Source organism: Marmota flaviventris, chromosome 8 (genome assembly GCF_047511675.1).
Source record: "Marmota flaviventris isolate mMarFla1 chromosome 8, mMarFla1.hap1, whole genome shotgun sequence".
Lineage (NCBI taxonomy): Eukaryota > Metazoa > Chordata > Mammalia > Rodentia > Sciuridae > Marmota > Marmota flaviventris.
The window spans coordinates 78,133,778-78,146,541 of NC_092505.1; the positions used below are offsets into that span (position 1 = coordinate 78,133,778).

Here is a 12,764-nt window from a genome sequence, read left to right on the forward strand (position 1 = left end):
ATACATTGAGAAGCACATACCACTACTGTGGTTCTGGCCAAAAAATGCATAACTTCAATCAAATCATAAGAAAACAATAGACAAATCCAAACTGAGGGACATTCTGCAAAATGTCTGACAAACATCAAGAGTATGCAAGTCATGAAAGAGAAGGAAAGAAAGAGAAACTGTCACCATCAGGAGATGTAAGGTCTAAATGCAATATGGAATCCTGGCTTAGAAAAAGGATATCAGTGGAAAAACTGGTGAAATCTGAACAAAGTTTTTGGGTTGTAGTTAACTGTATTATATTGATGTTGATTTCTTAGTTTGGCAACTGTATCGTAGTTACTTATACAAGATATTAACATTGGGAGAAGCTGGGGGAAGGGGACATAGGAATTAACTCCATTATTTTTGCAACTATTCTATATGTCTGAAATTATTTCAAAAAAAGTTTAAAAAAAGTAAATGGATAAGACAGGCAGTTATATTCTCTCATATGTTTACAAATGCTACTTCCATTTGTGGCTCTTTCTAGCTACCACTGTCACCCTTCATGCTGGGACCATGCTTCACAGTTTACAGATATGCTCCATGTGTACCATCTCACAGAAATCCTGCAAAATATCATTCCCATTTCACAGCTGATGATACTGAGGTTTAGAGAGGAAGGGGGCTTGCCTCAGGTTACCCAGCTGCTCTTCCTTTTCTTCTGCATATTACAGCAAAGGATAGTTGTAGAGAGAAAAACTCAATCTGTTCAATAAAGATCACACACAAGCTTTCGATTCTTTATTATACAAGGGAGTTGACAAAAGGGGAAATTCATATTGGTCAAAGAATTTCCACAAACATTCCCAATGATCTAATTAACATAATAAAACAATAGCTGATATCCACTGAGTGCTTGCAATGTGAAGCACCCTTAAATATGATGCAAATTCTATTGTGAAACTCTTCATTAGGACAAGGTTAGAAAAGGCCCAGCTTCAAGGATTCTGACTTGCATAGGCTGAGTACTCCCATTTCTAGAAGTTCAAAAACCTCCTTTCTTATCTAAATGAGAGAAAAGACCAAAAAAAAAAAAAAAAAAAAAAAAGGTTTAAAATCAAGCAAAGATGGTGAAAACATTCAAACATCTGTACTTCTGGGTATTTACACAGTTGTTATGGCCAGTATCAGAGAAGCACAAGTCCTGATCTACCTGATTCAGAGTTGAAATAGTCACACAAATAAGAGGTATTATAGAACACATCAGTTTCATTAACATGCCATTTGTACCCATTCAAAATAAAATGCCATATAAATGTGGTTCAAGGACTCTAAAGTGTGCTTTCTATAACCCAGATTATATGCACTATTCTACTATAGGATTTTATTGTCTTAGGATAAATGCTAATGATGTCAATATAATCAGTATAACTGTGATGACAAAAAATTTTGATATCATTTCTCATTATTATAACTAAATAATAGTAGGATATTCAGACTTAATATTATAATTGAAGTCACCAAATAGGGTCTCATGTGTCTAATATAAAATTTGTTAAACTAGTTTTTAGAAGCTGCCTTGTTCAGAGGCAGAACGTATGATTCTGTGTGTTTGGGGGGAGAGAATAGGGGGTGGGTTGTAATTGAATAGAAGTTGTCTTTTATCCCAAATCGGAGGTTGATAATAACTCACCAATCAATTAAAATCAGGTTTTGTCAATCTGGGGATAAGGTTTTATGGATAAATTATTCAGCATGTCTGGAGGAGCAATTCCAAGTCTGTTCTATAGTTACTGCCCTGATTTATTTCTGGTTGGTGACTGGCAGCCATGTTTATTACTATGCAAACCCTAGATTGAAAAATTAGCCCCATGGTAACATGGTGGGTGGCAAAATCAATTTTTCACATTATGATTCTAATGGATTGTTTTCATAAATATATAATGAGCTAAAGCTCATTTATAAAGGCATTCAATCATTCAATTCTAATCCATTAAGACATTAAGTTACTGGTTTCTGGGGCTGAGGAGATGCGGGCAAAGGTACAAGTTTGTGTCTCTCATTCTCCCACCTTGGCCCAAAGTGCACATATAAGAATGATAGGCAAAGATGATTGTGTGTATGAGGAAGGGCATAGGAAAAGTGCCAAGTCCTTCAGATCTTCCCATATCTCAAAGGCAAAGTACAGTCGTTGTCCTACTAGGGCAGAGGCCCTTGGTCATTTAATAAGTGACAAAGTGGACTCCCATATAACACAAAGGATATAGTTCTAAGGAGTTGAGGTGGCCTCCATAATTGTAGTTATCTCAGAGTTAAAAGATAAAAATCATGTCAAAAGCCAGAATGTATTGGCTCTCCATGTCAAAGACTTTATTACCATAAAAAAAAAAAAGGATTAAAGGCCATTGCTGATTAAACAGTACCTCAGGAATATCCATCATTCTCCTCATCTTCTGATCTCTCCAGTTCCAGTCAAAAATCAGAAACTTTAAGGGGCTCAAAGTAAGGCCACCTGAAAGAGAAAGCAAGAGTTGCTGTAGTAAAAACCTCTGGACATAAGCTTATTAAGATGATTTTTTATTCTGGTTGTTTTCGCTTCATTTGCTGTCTTTTCCCCTAGCAACTAATCTTTGCCCATTAAGTGCTGTCCTTGCCTGATGGAAAGCAAAAAAGCCCTCTGGGACTTCTTTCCTTTCGGTTTTATTATTGCTCCTGAAAAAAAGCAGAGAAGCTGCTCTAGCTAAGCTTGTTGAATCTGGAAGGTGGAGTCTCCTTCCTGAAAGGACTGGATAAGGTGTATTCTGCAGTTAGGCACAGTGGACCCTGGAATCTGCTTGACTTCCAGAGGTAAGTGGGGAGGAGGAGGAGGAACACAGGGTTGGGTAGTTTGTTTTAGGCAAAAAAGGAAGTCCACATTAATTGTTCTATTCAGTCAGATATCCTCTGATGAGGCTGAAAAATCCTCCAAGGCCTCCTTCTCCTCTTTTCCTATCTCTCTGGAAGACAATTATTGAATATGAGGGCTGGAGGAGACCCCTGGGATTGTCCAGTCCTCAGGTCTGATTTTCCTACTGCTCCAAGCTATTGCATGTTGCATGTGCAAACAGTACCTGAAGACCTCCTCAGCCTGAAGCACTTTCCCCAAGCTTTTCCCTAGGCCACTTCAACATTTCCCTCTCTGCTTCAAGTAGCTTTTCATAATTAAAATGCTTAGCAGGGGACAGTGGCAACAATTAGCTTATCCCAGTGACTCAGGATGATGAGGCAAGAGAATGACAAGTTCAAGGCTAGCCTTAGACCTTGTCACAGAAACAAAATAAAAAGGGCTGGGGATGGAGCTCAGTGGTAAGAGTGCCTCTGGTTTCAAACCCCAGGACCAAACCAAACCAAACTAAACCAAAAATAAACAAATAACAAAACCCCCACAAAAAACCAAAATGACAACAAGAAAACAAACCAACAAAAAACCTCAAACCAACAAATGAACAAAAATATATTTTATTTAAATCTCTCTCTGCAAAAGAAAAATGCAAATGGAAAGCTGGGAAAGAATGGGTTGATGGCCAGTCTTCTCTTAAAAATAAGCAGTGGAAGAGCAAATTCCTCTGTAGAAAAACTGGGCACTACGTAATAAGAGCTTTAAAACACTATTTGACAAGTAGTTTTCCTTCCATAACATCCCAGGGAAAACACAGAAACCTAAACATAGTCACTTGTAAAGATGATCACAAAAAATTAGAAAATAAAACCAAAAATCCTGTCATAAAAAAACTGAAATGGGACCTGGGGCGGGGGTGGGGGGAGGTTTTGGCTCAGTGGTGGAAAGCTTGCCTAGCATGTGTGAGGCACTGGGTTTGATCCTCAAAACAAAACAAAAACCTGAACAAAACCCACAACAGTATAGTTTTTCAGTAGAATGCTATAGAGATATCACAAGTGAAAAACTAAACCTAGTCATGAAAGACATGAAATATATAGTAAGTGAAAAAAGTAGGCTGCAAAGTTATAAGCTGTAGTACTAAATGCATAAATGTGTAGAAAAAAGACTGCAGGGAAAGACATTCATTATAACTAACGAGATAATCTCTATAGTGCCTTATTTTCTTCTCTGTCCCTTTTTGCATTTTTCATATACTCTTATAGTCAGGAAATCCCCTTCATTATTAAATTATAACAACAAAATTCAGTCTCTAATTGTACATATTCCACTGTCAGGGGATATGGTTCAATGTCTAGAAACTCTCCTCTATATCTAACACCATAAACATCTTGTTAAGTCATAAACAGCTATTTAAAATGCATTATGTGCCATTGGTCTTGCTTTGTTAGACTTCTAGTTTCTAGAGTGTGAGGGTGGCTGTTCTTTGCATGCAGCTCAACACCTGATGCTAATGAATATTAAATATCTTATCAGATTCAGAAGTAAGTTATTTTCATTAATATACAACATCAACAGCTCTTAAATGATTTTCCATATGAATTAACCTTCACATTTTCTCCCAACTCTGTGGAAATCTAATTTCAACAGTCTGGACAGCTTCTTTCAAAATATAGAGAAAAATGGCCCTGTTGCATGGGTGGCAGGGTAAAAGGGTTAATGTGATAACACAAAAACTGTCTTGGATTCCAGGAAAAGGGTAGGTGAATCTTTAGCTCAAGCAGGAACAAACATGAGTGTCTAGCCCTGGCCTCTCCTAATGCCTAGTCAATCTGTCCCAAATCTGTCCACGTCTCACAGAAGGACTATGATTGCTATCTCATTTTTTTCTTAGCTTTCAATGTTGTCCCAGGTACCCAAGATAAAAATTCAAACTCCTCAGTTTACTGTTCAAGGTCCTCCCTCTCCACAATCTGACTTTTCTTCCAATGGAATCTCCTACTACTATAGCTCATAAAGTCTCTGAGCAAGAAAGTCAGTTTCCTTAATGAAATGAACTAGTATTTTTTAAGTACTTAGGGTGTGACAATCATTGTGCTGAGCTCTTTTATTTTTCTCTTTCCACATTTTTTATTGGTGCATTATAGTTGTACATAATGATAGGATTTGATGTTACATATTCATACATGCACAAAATATCAGTTGACCAATTTTCACTCCCCAGCACTCCCACCCCTGCGTCCTTTTCATCTATTGCTTTTTGATTTTCATGAGATCCATGCCCTACTCCCTCATTTCTTTTTTCCTCTCTAGCTTTCACATGAGAGAAAACATGTTACCTTTGACCTTCTGAATTTGGTCTCTAGTTCCATCCATTTTCTTGCAAAGGACATAATTTCATTTTTCTTCAAGGCTGAATAAAACTCCATTGTGTATATAGACCATATTTTCTTTATCCATTCATCTGTTGATGGATACCTAGGGCTGGTTCCATAGTTTGGCTATTGTGAATTGTGCTGCTATAAACATGGGCATGCATGTATCACTGTAGTAGGATGACTATAATTCTTCAGGGTAAATACCAAGGAGTATTATATCTGGGTCATATGGTGGTTCCATGGCTAGTCTTTTAAGGATCCTCCATACTGATCTCCATAGTGGTTGTACTAATTTACAATCCCACCAGCAGTGGTTTGGGATTGTATATTAGTACAACCACTAATGACAGGAATAATAATAGTATCTACCTTAGGGATTGTTATGAAAAATGAAGTGCCAATAAAGAGCTCAGCACAGGAGAGTGTTAGCTAGTCAGGATGCTGTGAGCACTGAATGAGACAGCATACAAAAGTGGGAGTTCCTTTTTCTCCACATAGTCTCCTGTGCTGAGCTCTTTATTGGCACTTCATTTTTCATAACAATCCCTGAGGTAGATATTGTTATTATTCCTGTCATTCAGATAAAGAAATAGGCTTAAAAAGGTTAATTGGCCAAAATCACAGAGCTGGTAAACTGCTGGACCTGGGCTTTGAATTCCAAGGTCTGAAACCTTACTAGGGGCTCTTTATCTCAGCACTATATTGTTTACTTACTGTCTCCTCTTGGTGTACGGTGTGGATCTGCCTGTCCTTTTTTGAGTGGACTCCTCTCCATAATTTCAAGATCAGTTAAAGATCCTTCCTTGCAGGGTCAGGCCTCTATAATAATCTCTCCCTCATTTCAAATCTTACAGAACTTAGTGATCATTTGGCTCTTGGCATTGACTGCCTCATGTTGTCAAACTCATTCTGTGAACATTTAGCTCTTGAACAGGGTCATGAGTTCCTTCAGGGAAAAAGGTTGTGGAACCAGGGAGGCCTGGACTGAACGACCTCAGGGATTGCTTAAACCTTCTGAGGTTCAGTTTTCTCTCATTAAAAAATAAGAGTGTTAGCCAAGAATGAGATAGCATACAAAAGGATGTCTAGCATTAAACTAAGTACAAAGAGGAATTCAATAAATGTATGTTTCCCTTCCTTGTTGGAGGCTATTTAGTCTCTTTCTTCTTTGCATTTGCATAGAACTCTGCATACGTTTGGGTTTAGTTAACAATGGATGATTTTCATCTAGAGAGAAACCAGTCTTTGGGTTGTTTCTGAGTAAATGCCCATCTCTGTACTCAGTTACTATATTGATGAACATATACTTTAAGATAAATACAATAATCTAGGAATAGCTCCAGACACTTATAAAACAAAGTTCTATTGCTACATTAAGTAAGTAACTTAGAAGTAAGTAATGAAAAGAAATCATTAAGTCTGTCTGGTTCGCAGAATAGGTAAAAAGATCATCAACAGGTTAGCAGGTTCTCAGGCTATTGGCTTAAAGAAAGTCAACAACATATAAAAAATTCACTGGGAGCTGCTGTCTGGAATACTTTCTGAATAAAGGACTAAAAGAGAAATGCATTTGGATAGGAATAATACAGAATATCTCTATTTTATCTATAGAAACTGCATTTTTTTTTTTGTCTCAAAGTTTTATATACCAGCCCTCAACCAGAATGGGAATCTCAGGGAACTAAGGAATCAATTAGCTGGGAGGCAAATGGTCAATACATCCAGCTCTACAAATTCCAAAGATTGCAAACTGGTTGATGAAACCTGTTGGATCTACTAACCTGACTAGGATTTGAATGATTTAGGTGGGCAAATGCAATTCAGTTTATCACAGACCTTATCATTCCCCATTACATTATCCTCACTGGCTGGCTTCAGAGACTGCAGGATAAGTTTCCCACTGGGGAATTAACTTAGAGGTCTGGTTTCTCTATATTCAAATGCAGTTTCCTAAACTCACACGGGGATAAGGCAATTCCTAGTTTTGGGTAAAAGTATCATTGTCTTTTTCCTACCTTGTTTAATGAGCTCTTTAATTCTTCCTGGTGTTCCCACACCCAGGTGCACCACACGCTTCTCCAGTAATTTTACCTGCTCTTGAACCTGCTCCAAGATGGAAGAGAAGAGAGAAAAAGAAGAAACATTAAGGAATTGCAATTATAGGCCAATTTAGAGCATTTTAACTCATAGTTTAAAAAGAGAAGCGCAAATGAGGTTACTGGTGTTTAGGATCAAGTTCCAGGGCCAAGGAAAAAACTTCCCTAGAAAATTGGCAAACTCTCAAAGAATCCAGGAATCAAGCCTCAGTGGCTGTATAGGAATGGAATATGACAGAATAATGACTGCAGAGGGGGGAGGATATGCAGAGGCATGAAATTCAAAGAAAACCAGAATGGTTGCTAAACATGTCATATAAGCAAGCCACCAAAGAAAACACTAAGGACATTAGGAGAAGAGTTTGAAGAAAAAAGCTGAGATATGGCAGTAGCTCTTAGCAGTGACTTACATTTCTTATCAGGAACCATAAAGTTAGCTTACCTTTATGTGTTTTGCAAATAATTTCATAACTTTGCTGTCTCCTCGGAATGCTGTCATTGATCTAATGAAAAGAAATAGATTAATGTTTAAGAAAACTCACTCATTCTGGACTGTGTTGACTACTAAGTGTATTCAAAGAATGTGTGTGTGTATATATGCACATACATACACATGTGTATATATCCACCAAGTTCTGGAATTTTCAGGTTAACCCTTTTGCAATGAAATTGGGGTGGCCTGCTGGACTCAATAGTGGTGCCTATAATCTCAGCTACTCTTGGGCTGAAGAAGGAGGATTGAGAGTTCAAGGTCAGCCTGAGCGATAATGGCCCTGCCTGAAAGGAATCAGAAATTGGGGTGGCCTTTTATTCAGGCACATATCTGTGGTGACTTCTAACTTTCATACACAAAGTTAACCTTACTAAGTCTTCCTTGATTACCGAAACACATAGATTTGCCCTTCTCTTATAATATAGACTTTCCACATTTCAGGTTCCTGGCAGTGTAATTCTCACACAAATTTTGATTGCACAAGAAATCTTGGAGCTGTGCTGTCAACCTGGGCTCTCTAGAGCACTTGAAATATAGCACCTGAAATTCTGTTTTGAGTGGGCATAAATGAACCATCTTTTAACTGATATTTGGGGATAAACCCAACATAGGAATATTGCTGTTCTTTATATATTATGATGTTTTGAGAAATATCATTGACCAAGAGGAACACGAAGTTTGCAAAATAGTGAATTGTGCTATGCAAGTTCTATTGCATGTGAGTTTTTACATACACATAAACTTTCTTCATGTTAAGGTCAACTAGGAAGGCAGTTTAACATAATTCATGGTTCCCAAGAGAAGAGATGTCATAAGAAAAGTTAGAATTATGAATTGGGCTTGTTGAGCCTGCTCAAAAACAAATTTACAATTCATTTAAACTTGAAATGGATCGTAGTATTATCAGGGACACAGAAAAATAGTGAGAATTGGTACAGGACTTTTATGCCCCTTAGAAAAGAATTTATATACAGTAAAAGCTCAAATCAATTTGACAACTTGCTTTTAAGAGGTCACCTCTAAGTCAACGTCTTTGCCATTAACATTTCAATCTGAAATAAGTTCTGAGATGGTAGTTTTTAAAGCAATAAAAAGTCAATGTGAACTGCTGTGATCTCAGGACCAGGAAGTACAGGTGCCCAGAATTCAGAGTTTAACATCAATTATGTTTGCATCAGAAAGAATTGAAAGGAATACTTTGCTTCACTGAGTGGGTAGATGATACCATTTTATGTGTATGCATAGGTGGGGGAAAGGAGAGTTTAAAGGACTATAAAGTTTACTAACTATTTTTCTAACTCATGATTATATTAGTTCATTTAGAAAACTAGATGCTAAGTATCTACTGAGTGCCTACATTTGCACCTTTGTCCATATGACCAAGCTCATTTTTCTTCATGAGTTGGATTTTCCTTTGTTTTGTCTCCTGTCAAAGCCTGGCTCAGAGCCTGGCTCCCAGAGAGAGCTGTTCCTAGTGCATCCTGTCTTACTCTGTTGACTCTTCTCTGAAAGTTAAATGTTACCACTTAACCAGTAGAGACATTTGTGTTTATTCTACAAAAATACAGTAAGGTATGTGAGAGAACTTAGTAAAACGTTGACAAATTATTTTTAATATATAATTTTTATATTCAAATTTTTGGTCCATTTGAGCTTTATTTTGGTGTAAGAAGTAAGATAGGAATCTAGCCTGCCTTTTCCAGATGGCTAGCCAGTTGTTCCAAACCAATTTATTAAATAATCCATCTTTCTCTGCTGATTTCTAGTTTGTCACCTTAGCTATATATTATATTTCTATAAGCATTTGTCTGTTTCTGAACTTTCAATTCTGTTCCACTGTTCTGATCTGTAATACAGGTGACATGTTTTGATTATTGAGACTTTGTAATATATACATTTGTAATTGAAAGGGATAATATCTTCTTTAGTATTCTTTTTTTCAGAATTTCCTTGCTAATTTTGAGTTGCATACTTTCATATATGAATTTAGAACAAGTTTATCTAGTTTAAAAAACAACTCTACTGAAGTTGTATGGGAAACTGAAATTTGTACATTATCCTAAGTAAAACAGACATCTTTACAACATTGAGTCTTCCTATTCAAGTATACAGTGTAACTTTTTCTTTGTTCAAGACCTTTTGTTGTATTTGATATTTTCTTTATGTAGATTTTGGTAAGTTTATTCCTTTGATTCTATCTTCTCTTATTATTTTGAGTCCAGATCCCTTCTAATTTTCCTTCTAACTGGATGTTGCTGGTATAATCTCATGCTTCTATACACTATATCCCCACACAGCAGCTCCAGTAAAGTGATCCTTTAAAATGACAACTCAGATCACTGGAATACTCTGCTCAGAATCCTCCAGTGGCATCCTACCTCAGGGTCTTTTGTGGATAATGTCTCTTCTACCTGGAATACTCCTCTCAGCTAAGTGCTTGGCTTTTTCCTTTACTCCATTCAAACCTTTGCTAAAATGTCATCTCCTTAGAAGTTTTCCATGACCAATCTTTTACAGAGTCCCCATTCACTTCTATCCCTTTGCTAAACTTTGCTTTTTCTTTATATAACTTATTAATATACCTGACATTATGATGTCTACTTATTTGTTTATTGTCTCTCTCCCCCACTGGAATGTAAATTTCATGAAGGCAAGGACTTCATGAAAGTAGTTTTATTACTACTTTAAGTCCAGCACACAGAGCGTATCAGGTTGGCATCTATCAGTTAATCAGAAAGCATTTATGAAGTAGAGTTGGAGAAACTTCTACCTGATGAGCTCCAAGGCTCGGATGGCAGAGCTGCAGATGATCAGCATCAGTACAGATTTCTTCTCACTATGGTTTTTCCGAAGTTTTACCCACTTAGGGCAGACTAAAAAAAAGAGCATGTAAAATTATTCTGAATATAGTAAATTAGAGACCCCAAATTTGCATATTCTCCAATTACCTCTTATTAGTGTTTAAGCAAAATGAAATATAATGTACACTAATAATTATAATTCTATTTTCTGATTATTCTAGATATTAGATCAAAATGACATGTCATTAATTTACAACACAAAACATATAATATGCCAAGCACCTAAATGTGATTAGTTTTAAAACTAAGTAAAAAAAGTTTAGACTAACAAATTTTCAATATTTTATGATTGATAATTGAAAACAACATTGATTAAACAGGAGAATTCTGGCCCAATAATGTTAGGTTTAAAGAGGTGCCCAGTGTAAGACATAAAATAGAACTGACATTTAAATAACAGCCAACATTCCTTAAACATTGTGTTAAGCATTTTGTATGTTTTTTCTTTTTTTTTTTAGTTCTTATAAAGCAGTGAGTATGAATATATTATTATCTAGATTTACATTGCTGAATTTGTTGCTGAGAAAAGTTTTTTCATCAGAATTGCTTACAATTTAAAAGAAAAATGTTAAATCTCTGTACCTAAACTAGTTCATTGGTGGCCATACATAAATGACAACTTGATATGAATAATCCATGGCTATGCCCAACAATACTGAAATGATTAAAACAGATTGACTTTGTAACTGCTATGGTCTGAATTCTCAACACGTGAACAGACTTTTAGGATCTCACAGCTGGTATAGCATTCACACAGTCCAATTTCCTTATCTTTCAGGTAACAAAATCAAGTTCAGGGAGTTCTCAATGACTTGTCCCTGGTCAAATAGCAAGTTACTGAGGACATGGGAATAGAACACTATTCTTTGGTTCCTAGACCAATATTTCTAATGTGGACCTTTATTTATTTATTTGTTTATATATGGTACTGAGAACTGAACCCAGTGCCTCATACATGCTAGGCAAGCACTCTACCACTGAGCTACAACCCCAGCCCCAGGTTAATAATTTTTTTAAAGACCAAAGGTAACTTACTTTCTTTTAGGTATGACGAAAGACTGTGAGTCAAATCATTGGCTTTGAGGAAACAGGAATCTAGAAATATGATGAACAAGCTTTGTAGAGAATTTTGCAAACACACAACCACAAGAGATTAAGTATGAATGATATATATTTGAACAAGTTATAAAACATCAGTGAATTGTAGAATCACTATATATTTTAAAGCATCCTTTAATATTTAAAATAACAGTAGCACAGAAGTAAACTTTTAAAAAACCCTCTATGGAGCTGCTCATCATTTCTTAGAGTATTGAAACAGACACTTTGTGTATTATTCAGCAGAGAGATGAAGCACCTTTGTTTTCCAAATTCATAGAATAAGCAATATGCAAAGGCAAAAGGAAATGGCCAAAAAAGTTTGAGAGATGCTCAAACCCACTAACGATCAGAGAACTACAAATTAATACAATGATGAGACACCACACTCATTTAGAATGGCAAATGTTAGAAGATGCATAATACCAAGTGTTGTTGAGAATTCAGGGTGATTGGAATGTTTCCATGGAGGATGGAAGTGTAAACTGGTATACTTGTTTTGAAAATTAATAATATGAGGATTATATACCCTATGATACCCTGATTTCATTTCTGGTTAAATAATGGAAATAAATCTGTGTGGTTTATAAAGGGACATATACAGGGACATTCATCATGGCAATATTTGTGATATGGAGAAGCAGGAATAACATAGTGTCCATATCTTGAAAAACAGATCTACAGATGTGGTAGATGAAAACACTGGAATACTATGTAGCATTTGGAAATGATAAATTAGATGTGCATGAAGCCATAAGGCATATCTGGAGAAGTGTGAAATGAAGAAAAAAAAAAAAAAACACAAAGAGAGGATCAATACAAAGTCATTTAGATAAGATTTTAAACATATACACACAACATGACATATTTTGTAAGAATACATACATATTTAAAATGTATAGTAACATTGGAATGAATGTCTACGAAGAAAGAAATCTAGTGTGGATTTGGGAAGAATGGAAATAATGCATCAAAATACAATGTCAT

At 36.1% G+C, this 12,764-nt stretch overlaps 1 protein-coding gene across 5 annotated transcripts in view; it reads right to left on the minus strand.

Annotated features, from left to right (window-relative positions):
- Window positions 1-752: 752 nt before the first annotated feature.
- The window catches only part of Cmss1 (cms1 ribosomal small subunit homolog), a 331,345-nt gene continuing 319,333 nt past the window's right edge, over window positions 753-12,764 (minus strand). For all 5 annotated transcript variants that reach the window (XM_027943250.2, XM_071615412.1, XM_071615413.1 and 2 more), the window contains 6 exons: window positions 11,715-11,774; window positions 10,589-10,691; window positions 7,768-7,828; window positions 7,245-7,332; window positions 2,397-2,485; window positions 753-1,038 (listed from right to left, as the gene is read on the minus strand). In XM_027943250.2, coding sequence (XP_027799051.1) covers window positions 955-1,038; window positions 2,397-2,485; window positions 7,245-7,332; window positions 7,768-7,828; window positions 10,589-10,691; window positions 11,715-11,774 — 485 coding nt within the window. In that variant the 3' untranslated portion in view covers window positions 753-954. The remainder of the gene's footprint in view (window positions 1,039-2,396; window positions 2,486-7,244; window positions 7,333-7,767; window positions 7,829-10,588; window positions 10,692-11,714; window positions 11,775-12,764) is intronic.